Source organism: Phodopus roborovskii, unplaced genomic scaffold, assembly GCF_943737965.1.
Source record: "Phodopus roborovskii unplaced genomic scaffold, PHOROB, whole genome shotgun sequence".
Classification (NCBI taxonomy): domain Eukaryota; kingdom Metazoa; phylum Chordata; class Mammalia; order Rodentia; family Cricetidae; genus Phodopus; species Phodopus roborovskii.
Window position 1 is genome coordinate 20,093,251 of NW_026126541.1, and position 13,672 is coordinate 20,106,922.

General features: G+C 38.8%; 3 protein-coding genes across 3 annotated transcripts in view; 1 reads left to right on the forward strand and 2 right to left on the reverse strand.

Annotated features, from left to right (window-relative positions):
- The window catches only part of LOC127233441 (cytochrome P450 2C26), a 117,872-nt gene that overhangs the window by 47,583 nt on the left and 56,617 nt on the right, over positions 1-13,672 (reverse strand). The window lies entirely within an intron of this gene.
- Positions 1-13,672, reverse strand: part of LOC127233444 (cytochrome P450 2C19) — a 30,742-nt gene that overhangs the window by 1,042 nt on the left and 16,028 nt on the right. Inside the window, exons 3-8 of the mRNA XM_051199927.1 lie at positions 13,408-13,557; positions 9,230-9,390; positions 7,172-7,348; positions 5,890-6,031; positions 3,889-4,076; positions 1,167-1,308 (exon numbers count right to left, since the gene is read on the reverse strand). Coding sequence (XP_051055884.1) covers positions 1,167-1,308; positions 3,889-4,076; positions 5,890-6,031; positions 7,172-7,348; positions 9,230-9,390; positions 13,408-13,557 — 960 coding nt within the window. The remainder of the gene's footprint in view (positions 1-1,166; positions 1,309-3,888; positions 4,077-5,889; positions 6,032-7,171; positions 7,349-9,229; positions 9,391-13,407; positions 13,558-13,672) is intronic.
- Positions 1,704-2,334, forward strand: LOC127233446 (cysteine-rich protein 2-like). The gene is given in 1 exon segment (XM_051199929.1): positions 1,704-2,334. A coding segment is annotated over 1 exon segment (627 nt). The 5' UTR covers positions 1,704-1,705; the 3' UTR covers positions 2,333-2,334.

Consider the following 13,672-nt stretch of genomic DNA (forward strand, 5'->3'; position numbering starts at 1 on the left):
CTAGGAAGGATTCAATAGTAGTTCAATGAGATATCTATAAACACAATACCACCACACTGTGGTCTAGCTTTGTGAATTTGGAAAGGATGGGTCAACACTCTAGAGTACCACTAATATGGCTCAGCAGATAAAATGTTTAATCTCATAAAAAGTGCATGGACATCAGGAATGGTGATCAGATAAAATCTAATCTACCATCCCAAGAGCAAAAACTTGTAATGTTCAAGGAACACCTAAAGGTTACCTTGTTACCTTAGAGATAACATTTTTGAAATTCAAATACACATACATCATTTCCCCCTTCCTCTTTCTTTCTGTAACTTCTTCCATGTCCCCTCACTTATTCTCAAATTATGGTCTCCTAGGTCTCCTATTCTTTGTTATTGCAACATATAAATGTAACATGTAGTCATATATAAAAATATATCATTAAATTTATATATGACATCTATATATATTGATATAAAAATGCAACCTTCTAAGTCCATTAGTGTTATACATATGTATATGATTTCGAAACTGACCAATTAGAATTATAAAGCCAATTAGGAGGCTCATCAATGGAGATGAAGATCTCTCCCACTCAGCATTCTTCAGTTGTCTGTTGTCCTTTGCTTAATGAAAGAACCCCTTGACATTTCCCACTTCCGTGTTAGCATACTTATTGGTGTTGTAGGGTTTCCCTGTCATTTCTAGGAGACATAATTTCAGAAGAGAAGGAGGCAACCAATATAGCCAGCCCAGTTGTCACACCTATAATCCACAGTCATGGTCATAATATAAAATATCCCTATGGGTACAATAGGAGCACACAAATCTTGCTGGTAGCCAGTGGCTAGTTGGTCTTAAAGCCCCCTCAACAGGAAGGAAATATTGCCTGGTACTGGAAATTTTCTCTAACTTTCCTGGGCTAGTGAGGTCATAGACCTGTGTATCTTTATATCCACAGACAACTGTAGCTCTGATATTCATCAAAGAAACTCATTGCAACAAATAGAAACCAATATAGGAAATCACAACTGATCAAAATGCAGAAAACAGTTTATCATTGGATGCCTAACTCAGGTGGATACATCTACAACACAAGTAATGCAGCTAAGGCTCATAGAACAATGGGGTAGATGGAGGTGGATTGTAAGATATAAAAGACCAGGAAATAACTTTACCTGTTGAGAAGGGGAAAAAGTAGTCACTTTTCTTAAACTTGCCATTCTCATCCAAAAAGTGACTGGGATCAAACTTCTCTGGGTTGGGGAATTCTTTGTCATCATGTAGCACAGATGTCAGAGATGCTATGACAGTGGTACCCTGCAAACAAGAGGCATAGACAAGCCAAGTTATATAAATGCTACAGAGGTAAGAGAAACAATGGGCATGGCATAGTCAAAACTTCTGAGGGAATCTTGTCCAAACAAGAGCAGAGGCATATCTAGACGGACAAATCATGTAATAAACAAGTAAGTTGGGATCAAAGGGCAGTGATTTTTATACAGTGTCTTCCAATAACTTTAGAAGCATTAAGTAATGGAATGTTCCTTTACCAACAAGTGTAGCACTAGTGCCTATCACCACCTATTGGTCTTTTGCATCTTTTGCCTATGTGGAATGTGGCTTCAAATGTAAGTTTTGATGCACAACACCAGAAGTATCTGCTCATAGAAATGTTGCATATACATGTCTGATAAAATTAACAATGCCATCGACCATGGCCTCCAAGTGTCCCAAGTGTGACAAGACCTTGTACTTAGCTGAGAAGGTGAGCTCCCTCGGCAAGGACTGGCACAAGTTCTGTCTCAAGTGTGAGCGCTGCAACAAGACGCTGACCCCCGGGCGCCATGCTGAGCATGATGGGAAGCCTTTCTGCCACAAGCCCTGCTATGCCACACTGTTTGGGCCCAAAGGTGTGAATATAGGGGGTGCTGGTTCCTACATCTATGAGAAGCCTCTGACTGAAGGCCCTCAGGTCACTGGCCCGATCAAGGTCCCTGTGGTGCGAACAGAGGAGCGAAAGACCAGCAGACTCCCCAAGGGGCCCAGCAAAGCCTCTAGTGTCACCACATTCACTGGGGAACCCAACATGTGTCCTCGATGCAACAAGAGGGTGTACTTTGCTGAGAAGGTGACCTCTCTGGGCAAGGACTGGCACTGACCCTGTCTACGCTGTGAGTGCTGCTCCAAGACACTGACCCCTGGCGGGCATGCTGAGCATGATGGCCAGCCCTACTGCCACAAGCCTTGCTATGGAATTCTCTCTGGATCCAAGGGAGTGAATACTGGTGCTGTGGGCAGTTACATCTATGACAAGGACCCTGAAGGCACAGTTCACCCTTAGGCCTCAGACGCCGTTCTCAGGGTCCCCTACCTGACCCCGAAGGAAAATGACCTGCTGCCTAACTCTTCCTCAGTGTGTCTTGCCTGCAAACCCCGTGGCCTGAGTGATTGAGGAGGAAGCCTGCTGGGTAGTGTCCAGAACAGCCCAGAATTCCAACTCTGTTTCTTCATCGCCTTGGCATGTCCTGTGTTACCCACTGCCCCTTTGTGTCCGTGTGCCTCTGTAGCCTCGTGTGTCCTGTGTCCCCATGTCCCCGATAGCTCTCCGAGGTGGCTGTCCTGTGATATCCCTGTTGCCCACACCTGCCCACCAGTATTATTTATGCTCTGCTTGCCATGAGCTCACAGCATTCCCAGGGTGGCAGCGCCCATGCAAGGGACACTTTGCTGGTTCCCACACTACTGCCCCTCACGTGGTTCACAGCTATAGAGGCTTGCTGTCAATAAGTGGTTTGAGGATTGCAAAAAGAAAAAAAAATTAACAATGTCTTCTGGAATAACACAGCCAAAAATAAATAAAACATTATTCAGGTTTTTCCCCAACGCACAGTTTATTTGCCTTAGTTTTAAAATATAGATGAGATATGTATTACATTTAAGACTACTTGAAAAAAATTAAAGGGACGGCAAACTTAGAAGTTTCCTGATTTTGTAACAATTCCAGTCAGGGTCATCAGTTTACTCGAAAATAAATATTGAAACTGAGAAACTGATCAGATAACTCACCAAGCAGGCTATTCATAATATATCAATGGGCCATGCCATACATTTTATTTACAAAAAAAAGCAGAGCTTCTACAATGGAGAGATCTGAATATTATCTTCAGACAGGAAGAAGTAGCTGTTTCCACTATCAACATAGTTAACATATGCCAATACATATGAGTCCTATAGGATATCTTTTGTCCATTTTTTTCTTCCAATGTTATAACTGGAAGTAAACTGCTAGAGTACAATGACACAAACCAACCTTGAAGCTGAGTACATAATACCATGAACTGAAAGATTTAATGGGTCAATATATAATGAATATATATATATATATATATATATATATAGAGAGAGAGAGAGAGAGAGAGAGAGAGAGACATATTTTTTCTCTAAATATGCCTATATACTTCTTAGCATCCTGATAAAATCCTAGAAGAGTCTTTTCAAAGACTGAAAATCTGAACTTTATGTTTTATTTGAAAATGTAAGCAGTCAAGTGGTTTTAAATGGAGAGTAGATTTGGAAGATATAAAGCTCCACAAATAAAGACTTGTTCTGTATTATCTCTTACTGGAAAAAGCATAAAAATCCATCCAGCTTCCAGATTTAAAATGTTTTCATTTCTCCTATCTTGTGGAGACAGAAAAGTGGGACCAATCACAGTCTACTTGCAAATATACTGTAAGCAGCTTGATTGGCTTAATCTCCCTGAAGGTATTTACAACTTTCTCTTCAACACTGGTGATCTGAAATTGCAAGACCAATATCTTGGGTTTATGATTTAATTTCACTTACTCATTCGAGATCAAGAGCATTTAAGGTACAGTGTAAACAAAGGAAAATTACCTTGGGAATTAAATAGTTTCTGAACTTAATGTCGCAGGTCACTGCATGGGGCAGGCTGGTGGGAAGGAGGTCAATGTATCTCTGAATCTCATGCAACACAGCATCAGTGTAGGGCATGTGACTCCTGTCCTGCATGCAGGGGCTTCTGTTTCTACCAATCACACGGTCAATCTCTTCCTGGACTTTGGCTGGTTCAACACAGTGAAAAATGACAGAAAAAGGAAGTGGCACATTGGTCACAACTCAGGGTTATTTGTGGAAAGATGAAGATGCCTGGTAGCATTATGAAAGCATAATATATGCTAATTAAGTGATAGTTGCTATGATATAAATACTACTATCATATATTCTAGATGTCAAAATACATAGGCCTTATATGTTTATCAATTAGCATACTTAAAAGTCAACATTAACTATTACTTTCAAATAATAAACAGAACAAGTCAAGAAAATCAGCTCTTACCGAAGAAAACTATTGATCAAACATTATTTATATCAAAATAATGCAGTACATCTAACAAATTATTGCATGCATGCTCGTATGTGTTTTCCAAAGGTATGCAGTACCCTCTTACTTCCCATATATAGCCACATACTAACAATTTCTCCTGAAATTTGTGTTTATATTTATATGTAATTACTACTCCTTTCTTATCCATCATTAGAGAAATTAAATTCTTCATGTGGAAGTAATGGTTTCATATTCTCTATATGTATTAAATATAAACATTTCCCTCAATCCAATCCTCATAGGGAAACTTTGGTTGTATCCATTGGTTAAATCTTTGTGACTACATAAAATCTGTGCCCTAGTAAGAAAACAATTTTTCTTTCTTTGTTGTGTTGATGCTATTGCCATTGATGGTGCTATCTTGGACTTAACTCTATTTCTCTTTATCAGTTTACACTTTTTTCCATTTTAATGGAATTATTTTTGAAATATTCAAATAGATGTTTCAAAGTCCTGCCAATACTGTCCAGTTATGGGGAAGTCTCAGAGTATCAACTACTTTTGTCCTAGATTCTCTCCTCATACCTTCATCATCCATTGGTCCATTCTAAACTGAGTATTTCCTGAGTGTGATGTTGAGAACCTCCCTGACAGTTTCATTCTTCCCCAGGAGCTCTCTGGATTCCTGAAGTCCATTACTTCTTATCACATGAAGACCTGGGTTCATTTCCAGCATTCATATGGTGGCTCATAACCCCCTGTAAATTTCAGTTACTAAGTATTTGGTAACTCTGTTCTCTGTGGGCAACAGGCATGCACATGATACAAATACACCAATGTGTGCAAAACACTTATATATATAGAATATTTTTAAGATAAAATTGTAGAACACACCCCCAACAATCTGCCCTATGTTAAGTAGTATTTTATGGAAATTTATTTCTAGAATAGTAAATAAAATGCCTTTAGAAATTCTGCCTAAAGGAAGATGTCTTTTTAATGGAGCTGCATTTTTAGAGTAATTTCCTGGATTATGTCTCACTAAATTCTAGAATTGGTATTTCTTCTTCTGTAAGGAGAGTTTCTGTTCCAACAAAAGAAGAACTGTGGAAGGGAAGGGATGGGATGGAATGGGGGGCAGAGGCATGGGAGGGAGGGAGGGAGAGGGAAAAATATAATATAAAGAAAAATAATAAATATATATAATTGTCAGAATAAGGAAAACTATCCTCAAGATATGGCTTTTTCCTATTTAAACTAATTTGCATTTCAAAAGCAAATTGTGTGGACACGATCACATCCCATGAAATCAAGGCACTAGAACGGTACATTTTCTCATCGTTTCTCCTGCCTTCTGTCTTCACTTCTGTGAAGCATTCTCCTCTGCTATGGGCCGAGGCATCTCACTTCAGTCCCCCTGATAAATGTAGCAGATTGTAGTGGCACAGAAAGTTAAAGTTTGAGGCGCCCTTAAGACAAACAAAATCAAGGACTCTAGGGGTATCTTTCATTCCTTCCTGAAACTCACTCGCTTCCCACTGTGTCCTTACCTGTGACTTCTGGGTGCTTGAGCAGGAGCAGCAGAGAGTACCTCAGGGTTGTGCTTGTCGTCTCTGTCCCTGCAGCAAACAGGTCAGATGCTGAGAAGACCAAGTTTTCACAAATAAACTGCGTCTTTGGGTTGTTCTTTTCCTAGGAATGGTTTGACTGTGTTAGCCAGCAAATTATTTGTCAGTGAATTAAATAACTTACATGTGATGAGTTTCCTGAGAGATCCTGAAAAGTGCAGCAGAGTAATAAACTGACATGTGTTCAAAAGACATGCAGACCCCGACTGACCCATATTCACCTCCTATACCCAGTATCCTGTCTGGAAAAATATTGCATGAGACTCCTCAGTCAGGTAAGCCATGCAGTGTACCACCTTGCCAAAGAGATATAAACAAAAAATTGATACCCCATTTCCTTTATTGTCAATAGTTTACTCAAAACACACAAAAGAAGGAGAAAAGGCAGACAGCATGTTATATGAGGGCTAGTCATGAAGACAATGTGGTAAAGAAAAATGAAAGGTCCCTAACACTTGTGAGTAATGTATAATGCTTAAATACGGAGAGTAAATCCCGATGCAGCTAACATCAGTGGATCAGAACAGAGATCTCGCAAAACAGACACCTTACGTTTACGATGAGTGCCAACAGTCTCTGGAGAAAATAAGTGGCTTTTCAACAAACAGAGCCACGACAGAAGCATTTATTCATGCAGGTGTCTGAGAGCCATCAGTCTTTAATTCCATGTCCATGTCAATCAGCTTGAAGTTACCTCACTTAAGGCACCTTTCATCTTGGCACTGATCCCCTTCTCACACCGCAACCTACAACGTAAAATTCACCTGGAATTCCCTCACCTGTCCACAGCTAATCTTTTAAGATTTAATTCAGGCTCAAGATGCTGTAGAAAGTGTGCCTAGCTTGATCTGCTTTTCTAAGTTTCCAAACATAATCTGCAAAGACGGTATTCATCTTTATATCATGTCATGGAAATTTTTCCCAAGAGTTTTGGAAATGTTTCCATTCCACGGGGCCATTGAGTTATATGACTTTTCAGCTAGACAATTTTTGTCTAAAAACCATAGGGTTAATATATTCAGATTACTTAACTTTATATTGCCTGAGATGCTTACTGTAAATTCATGTACATATTAGGCACACAGTGCTGTCAAACATTACTGGTCTGAACCATGTAAGTATCCCTGTAAGACAGAAACTATTCATGGGACAAAGGATGCTCAAGCAATCAGATAACTGGATTGGAGTTTTATTAACATATTACCTGTTCCATTTTGATCAGGAAACAATCAATAAAGTCCCGAGGATTGTTAACATCCAGTGATTCTTGGTGCTCTTTTACTTTTGCCAAAAAGTAATGTTTTAAAAAAGTGAAATTTTTAAGTAAGTTTCTGTGTTTTCCTGGTAGATAATCAATAATAGAAGGAAAATTGTTGCAAATCTACAAAAGAAAATGATAAAAGTTTAAAACATAAGATGTATATATCTGTGCCTTATAGTGGACCTTGATCAGAAAGAATACATACGAAAATGAATAATATATGTTATCCATCTTGCTGAGTGACTTTTATGGTGTATATAGAAATTCTCTCTGCTTGTAGAGATGTCAATAGAATAACATGATGAACCAGCTCAAATATAATAACCACTGCTTAAATTCTCATGCAATCTTTATTCCATATATGAATTTTACACCACTTTATTTTCTATACAATATCTTCACTACAACCCTGAATATAAAGTGGCATAAATTGATCTGATTTACATTTTGTAGACTGCAACAGAGATGAAGGAAGGGACTTGGAATATCCCGATTGGAAGCATAGACACCATCCTTGCTACTTTAATCTCTATCAGCCACTCTCATTCAGACACAGAACAATAATTTTATCAGTGAGAGTCTTAAGAATTATTAAAGTACAACTGTGAACCTGTGAAGAGCAGTTGGATGATTCCTTTTTCTTTTTTTTTTATTGTTCTTATTTTATATATCAATCCCAGTTCCCCCTCCCTTCCTCCCTCCCTCGCTCTCTTCCACCCTCCCATGCCTCCCAACCATCCTCCCATCCTATCCCCCCCCCTCCACTAGTAGGGTGATGTCTTCTTGTAAGAATCATCTAAATCTATCAAGTCATTTGGAGTAGGGACTAGTCCCTCCCTCCTGCCTCTAGGTTAAGAGAGTACCCTTCCATGGAACATGCTCCCAAAATCCCTTTGTGCACCAGGGACACATCCTGTTTCCACTGTCAGATGTCCCTTAGACTTTCCAGGCCTTCTAACTGAGACCCATGTTCAGGGGGTCTGAGTTGGTCCAATGCTGGTTTCCCAGCTATCAGTCTGGGGGCCCATTAGCTCCTCCTTGTTCAGGTCAGCTGTCTCTGTGGGTTTCTGTAGCTTGGGCTTGTCCTCCCTCTATGCATTTGGATTCCAGCTCAGCTCAGTGTTCAGTTGTGTGTGTTTGCTTCTATTTCCATCAGCTACTAGATGAGGGCTCTATGATGGTGGATAAGTTAGTTGTTGATCATTATCAGGGAAGGGCATTTATGATAGTCTTTCCACTGTTGCTCAAATTGTTAGTTGGCAGCAATCTTGTAGGTCTCTGGACATTTCTCTAGAGTCAGTTTTCTCTTCAAACCTATAATGGCTCCCTCTTTTATGCTCTCTCTCTCTCTCTCTCTCTCTCTCTCTCTCTCTCTCTCTCTTACCTATTACTCCCCTGACTCAGTCTCTCTAGTCCCACGTGCTTTCCTTGCTAGATACTAAATGGATGATTTCTTCAAGATCGTTTAGACAAATTGTCTCGCTCAGCTCAACGCATAGGAAAATCGGATGGGACCCAGACACTAGTCAAATGTTTTGCCAACCCTATGTCAGATATTCCGCTACTTAGACTGTCAACTGTTTATCATTTAATAAACACTGCCATACTCCACAAGTCCTGGCAGTTTTGATTCCAAACACTGTCCCTACTTGAAGAAAATATTCACATTGAAAATTATGATGTTTCTCCTAAGTGTTTGATGATAAAATCTCTAAAGTATTGAATGGAGCACAAGCCTTGTTGATAACATTTCAAAAGTGAAATACATATCCACCGAGTTATGCAGGTATTCTGAGCAGTGACTTGACAATTTATAGAGAAAGTGATTTGAGATTTAATGGAAAGTCAATGAACAGAGTTCTAACAGCCCACAGTTAAACCTTCATTTTTCTAAAGAATATTTCAAGTTTCAGGGAGCCCATAGCTTTAAGTGGTTTGGGGGTTTTGTTGGTTTTTGGTTTTTGTTTGCTTTTATTTTTAAAGAAAGAAGCTTGAGCTCACCTGCATCCAAGGGGAACTCAGAATCTCTACATTTTCATTTAAGATATCCATAAAGTTAAGAAATTCTTTATCTTTATAATCAAAACGATTCTGGAAAACAATGGAGCAGATCACATTGCAGGGACCACAGCCCAGGATGAAGGTCGGATCACAAGGTGAATCTGAAGAGTTGGGAACAATTGAAAATGCCACTGAAATATATGTGTATAAACACTGTTATCTCTTGACAGGTAAAGGAACTTATGAAGATTTAAGTAAGTCTTACCCATACATGGCCTGGCAGATATAAAAATATGCATTACATTAGTGTACTATTTTTATATTTAATATGGTTTCACTGAACTGGCCATCTATCCAAATCATGAAATTGAGTACACTCAGTTTCTATCTTGTACTTTATGGACCAGTCTTTCACCCCAGTGGTCTGCTGTTGGGAAAGGGGAAAGGGACTTTTTAAACCTTTAGGCAATTCATGACTTCTTACAAGATGGAAGTCTGTTTATAAAGCCTCTAAACATGGTACAAAGATACATGGGGATGGAAGGCAGGGTGGATCTGGGAAGAGGTGGCGTGTGGATACGATCAAAATATACTGTACAAATTTCTCAAAGAACAAGTAAAAATGAAGGGGGAAAAAACATCTCCCCACAAGAAAAAAAAAAAGAAAGAAATGGAAAGAATGGTAGGAACTTGGGAAAATTTATATATGGGAGTTAAAGGCTCATGTCTTTAGCCAGTAGAGTATAATAAACAGAGAGATGGTGTTAATTTCACATATTCAGAAACTAACATGAAAAGGAAACACACCTATGCTTTCTGAATTGAAAGTTGTATAAATAAACATTAAATATATAATGGATTTCTTGGGATAAAATTAAAATGGAGGTCTTTGTTTGAAATAGGCCTCAAAGAGAAAGCAAACAAAAGTAAGAAATAGCTAATTTTTATTTCTCATTTCTATGTCTAAAAGCCCTCTGATTTCTTACTTTTAAAAGGAAGTAAACACCTGTGGTGATTAATATTGATTGTCAACTTGACAGGCTCTAGCATCACCAGAGATAGTGGCTTATGGACAGTCAGGGAGATGAGAAGGTCCATTCTAACTGAGGGAGACACCACCCTGTAGACTTGGGCATTGGACTGCAGTGGAATGGAAGGAGGTTGACCAGGCAGGAGCATCCTTATCCTCTGCTTTTCACTGAACTTACAGGATGACCAGGAGGTGATTCAAGCTCCCCATCTGTGACATCCTATCATGATGATTAAAACCAAAAATTATAAGCCCAAATAATCTCTCCCTTTCTTCAGTTACTTTTGTCAGGTATTTTATTACAGCAAGAGAAGTAACTTACATGTTGTCCATCTTCCCCTAAATTCCTTACATTTTCACATTTGTATATTCTTTGAGGTGGTCTCTACAATAAAATTACTAAAATCAAATTATTACACTTTATAAAGCACTTACAAAACTCAAATCCATAGACCCTAAAGTAAAAATAACTTGAATCAAAAGTGTGTGGGTTTATATCAGGATTTTTGATTCTATTCCATTGGTCTACCTGTCTATTTTTGTGCCAATACCAGGCTGTTTTCAGAACTATAGCTCTGTAGTAGAGCTTAAAGTCAGGGATGGTGATGGCCCCTCAAGCTCTTTTATTTTTCCATATAAAGTTGATTTAAGGTCAGTGAAGAATTGTGGTGGGATTTTAATGGGGATTGCAATGAATCTAGATTGCTTTTGGCAAGATTGCCATTTTTACTATATTTATCCTATCTATCCAAGAGCGTGGGAGATCTTTCCATTTTCTGGTATCTTCTTTAATTTCTTTCTTTAAAGCCACAACGTTCTTATTATATAGGTCTTTCACTTGTTTGGTAAGTGGTATCCCAAGATATTTTATGTTGTTTGTGGCTATTGTATGTTTCTCTGATTTCTTTCTCAGACTCTTCGTTGTCTGAATAAAATAGGGCTGCTGATTTTTTTGAGTTTATCTTGTATCCTGCTAGTTTGCTGAAGGTGTTTATCAGCTGTAGGAGTTCCCTGGTAGAGTTTTTTGGACACTTGTGAAAACTATCATATCATCATCTGCAAATAGAGACAGTTTGACTTCTTCCTTTCCAATTTTGATCACCTTGATCTCCTTTTGTTGTCTTACAGCTTTAGCTATAACTTCAAGTATGATATTGAAGAGATATGGAGAGGGCAGCCTTGTCTTGTTTCTGATTTTAGAGAAATCACCTTAAGATTTTCTTCATTCAGTTTGATGTTGGATGTTGGTTTACAGTATATTGCTCTTATTATGTTTAGGTATGTTTTTGTTATCCCCAATCTCTCCAAGACCATTATCATGAAAGGGTATTGAGCATCTAGGCTCAACACCCTTTTTCAGCATCTAGGGAGATGATCATGTGGTTTTTCTTTGTCAGTTTGTTTATATGGTGGATCTCGTTGATAGATTTTTGTATGTTAAACCATCCCTGCAATCCAGGGATGAAGCCTACTTGGTCATGTTGGATAATTTCTTTAATGTATTCTTGAATTCTGTTTTCCAGTATTTTAACATCGATGTTCATCAGGGATATTGGTCTATAGTTTTCTTCCTTAGTTGTGTCTTTGTGAGCCTTGGGTACCAAGGTGATTGTGGCTTCGTAGAAAGAGTTTGGTAATGAACCTTCTGTTTCTATTGTGTGGAACAATTTGAGTAGTATTGGTATTAGTTCTTCCTTGAATTTCTGGTAGAATTCTGCACTGAAGCCATCTGGCCCTGGGTTTTTTTTTTTTTTTTTTGTTGGAAGGCTTTCGATGACGGCTTCTATTTCATTGCGGGTTATAGGTCTATTTAAGTTGTTTGTTCTTGATTTAATTTTGGTAAGTGATAGTTATCCAGAAATTTGTCCATTTCCTTTGAATTTTCAAATTTTGTGGAATACAGGTTTTCAAAGTATGACCTGAAAATTGTCTGGATTTCCTCTGTGTCTGTTGTTATGTTCCCTTTTCGTTTCTGATTTTGTTAATTTGCATGTTCTCTCTCTGCTTTTTAGTTAGTTTAAATAGAGGTTTGTCTATCTTGTTGATTTTCTCAAAAACAAAAAACCAACTCTTTTTTGCATTGATTTTTGGTATTGTTTTCCTGGTTTCTATTTTGTTGATTTCAGCCCTCAAATTATTTCCTGGTGTCTACTCCTCCAGGGTGAGTTTGCAACTTTTTGTTCTAAGGCTTTCAGTTGTGCTGTTAGTTCTCTAATGTGGTTCTCTTCTGCTTCATCTGCTTTGTTGTGTTTTGGTCTAGTTGGTGTAGATTTCCTAGACTCTGGTGGTGTCATGATTGTCTTTCTGTTGTTAGGTGTTTTCTTGTATTACCGCCTATGGTACTTCCCTGGTGGGCTTAGGTGGATCAGAGGTTCAATGTCTGAATCTCTGGGTGGTCCAAGCTCTCTAGGAGGTCTCTCCACAGGCAGGGGCCTGGCGATGGGGGTCAGCGATCAGGCTCCAGCAGAAGACTGGAGATGAGGGTCAAAGATCTTGAAGGCAGGGACTCAGGATGTTCCTTGTGCCTATAGGCAGATCTAACCTGGGCCTGGCACTCTCCAGCTCAGGCCTCTTTAGCAGATGCCCTGCGATGGGGGTCAAGGATCCTGCCGGCAGGAAACTGATAAATCTTTATGAAGATATAGCCAAGTTTTTAAAAAAAATGTGTTTCACAGCAACATCTACCAGAATTTCATGCATAGACCTGAGGTTTATCATTTATACTAGTCCAATTGAAGACAATTACAGTATCTGGCTCCAGTCCTATACAGGTGTGATACAGTGAGTACTACTGTAGTCACAAACCAAATGTTTGCTAGCTAAATTAATATTTATGTTGAGGGAAATTATTGTTCCTTAAATCATCAGAAAATAAGTTTAAAACCTAAATTCACATAGTTATTTTGTTTTTGAAAACAAAACAGCTGGAAGATATCTAAAATAAATTATTACTTGTACCCTCCCTCTACAACAGACAGAATCCCACCACACAACAAAATCCAGAGATATAAAAGCTCTCCTTTTTTTGTTTAAAATCACATTTTCCATATGAAAACTGAGCCATAACACAGAATGTAAGCTCTGGCCACCCTCAAAAATTCTCAAAGACCTAATAACAAGACAGAAGTCGATGATGAGTAACACTTACCATTGGTTTTCCTCAATTCCTCCACAAGACAGTGGGCTTCCTCTTGAACACGGTCCTCAATGCTCCTCTTCCCCATTCCAAAGTTCCGCAGAGTCATGAGTGAGAAGCGTCGCATCTCTTTCCAGATCTTGCCACTGCTGAAAACTATACCTTAAAAAAAAAATAGCAGAAATGAGTAAGGAGATCCCAAATAAGGAAGGGGTACTGATGGGCAGCTGCCACACGGAAAGCCAAGCTGGGTCTGAATGAGGTTTTCAAGATTACA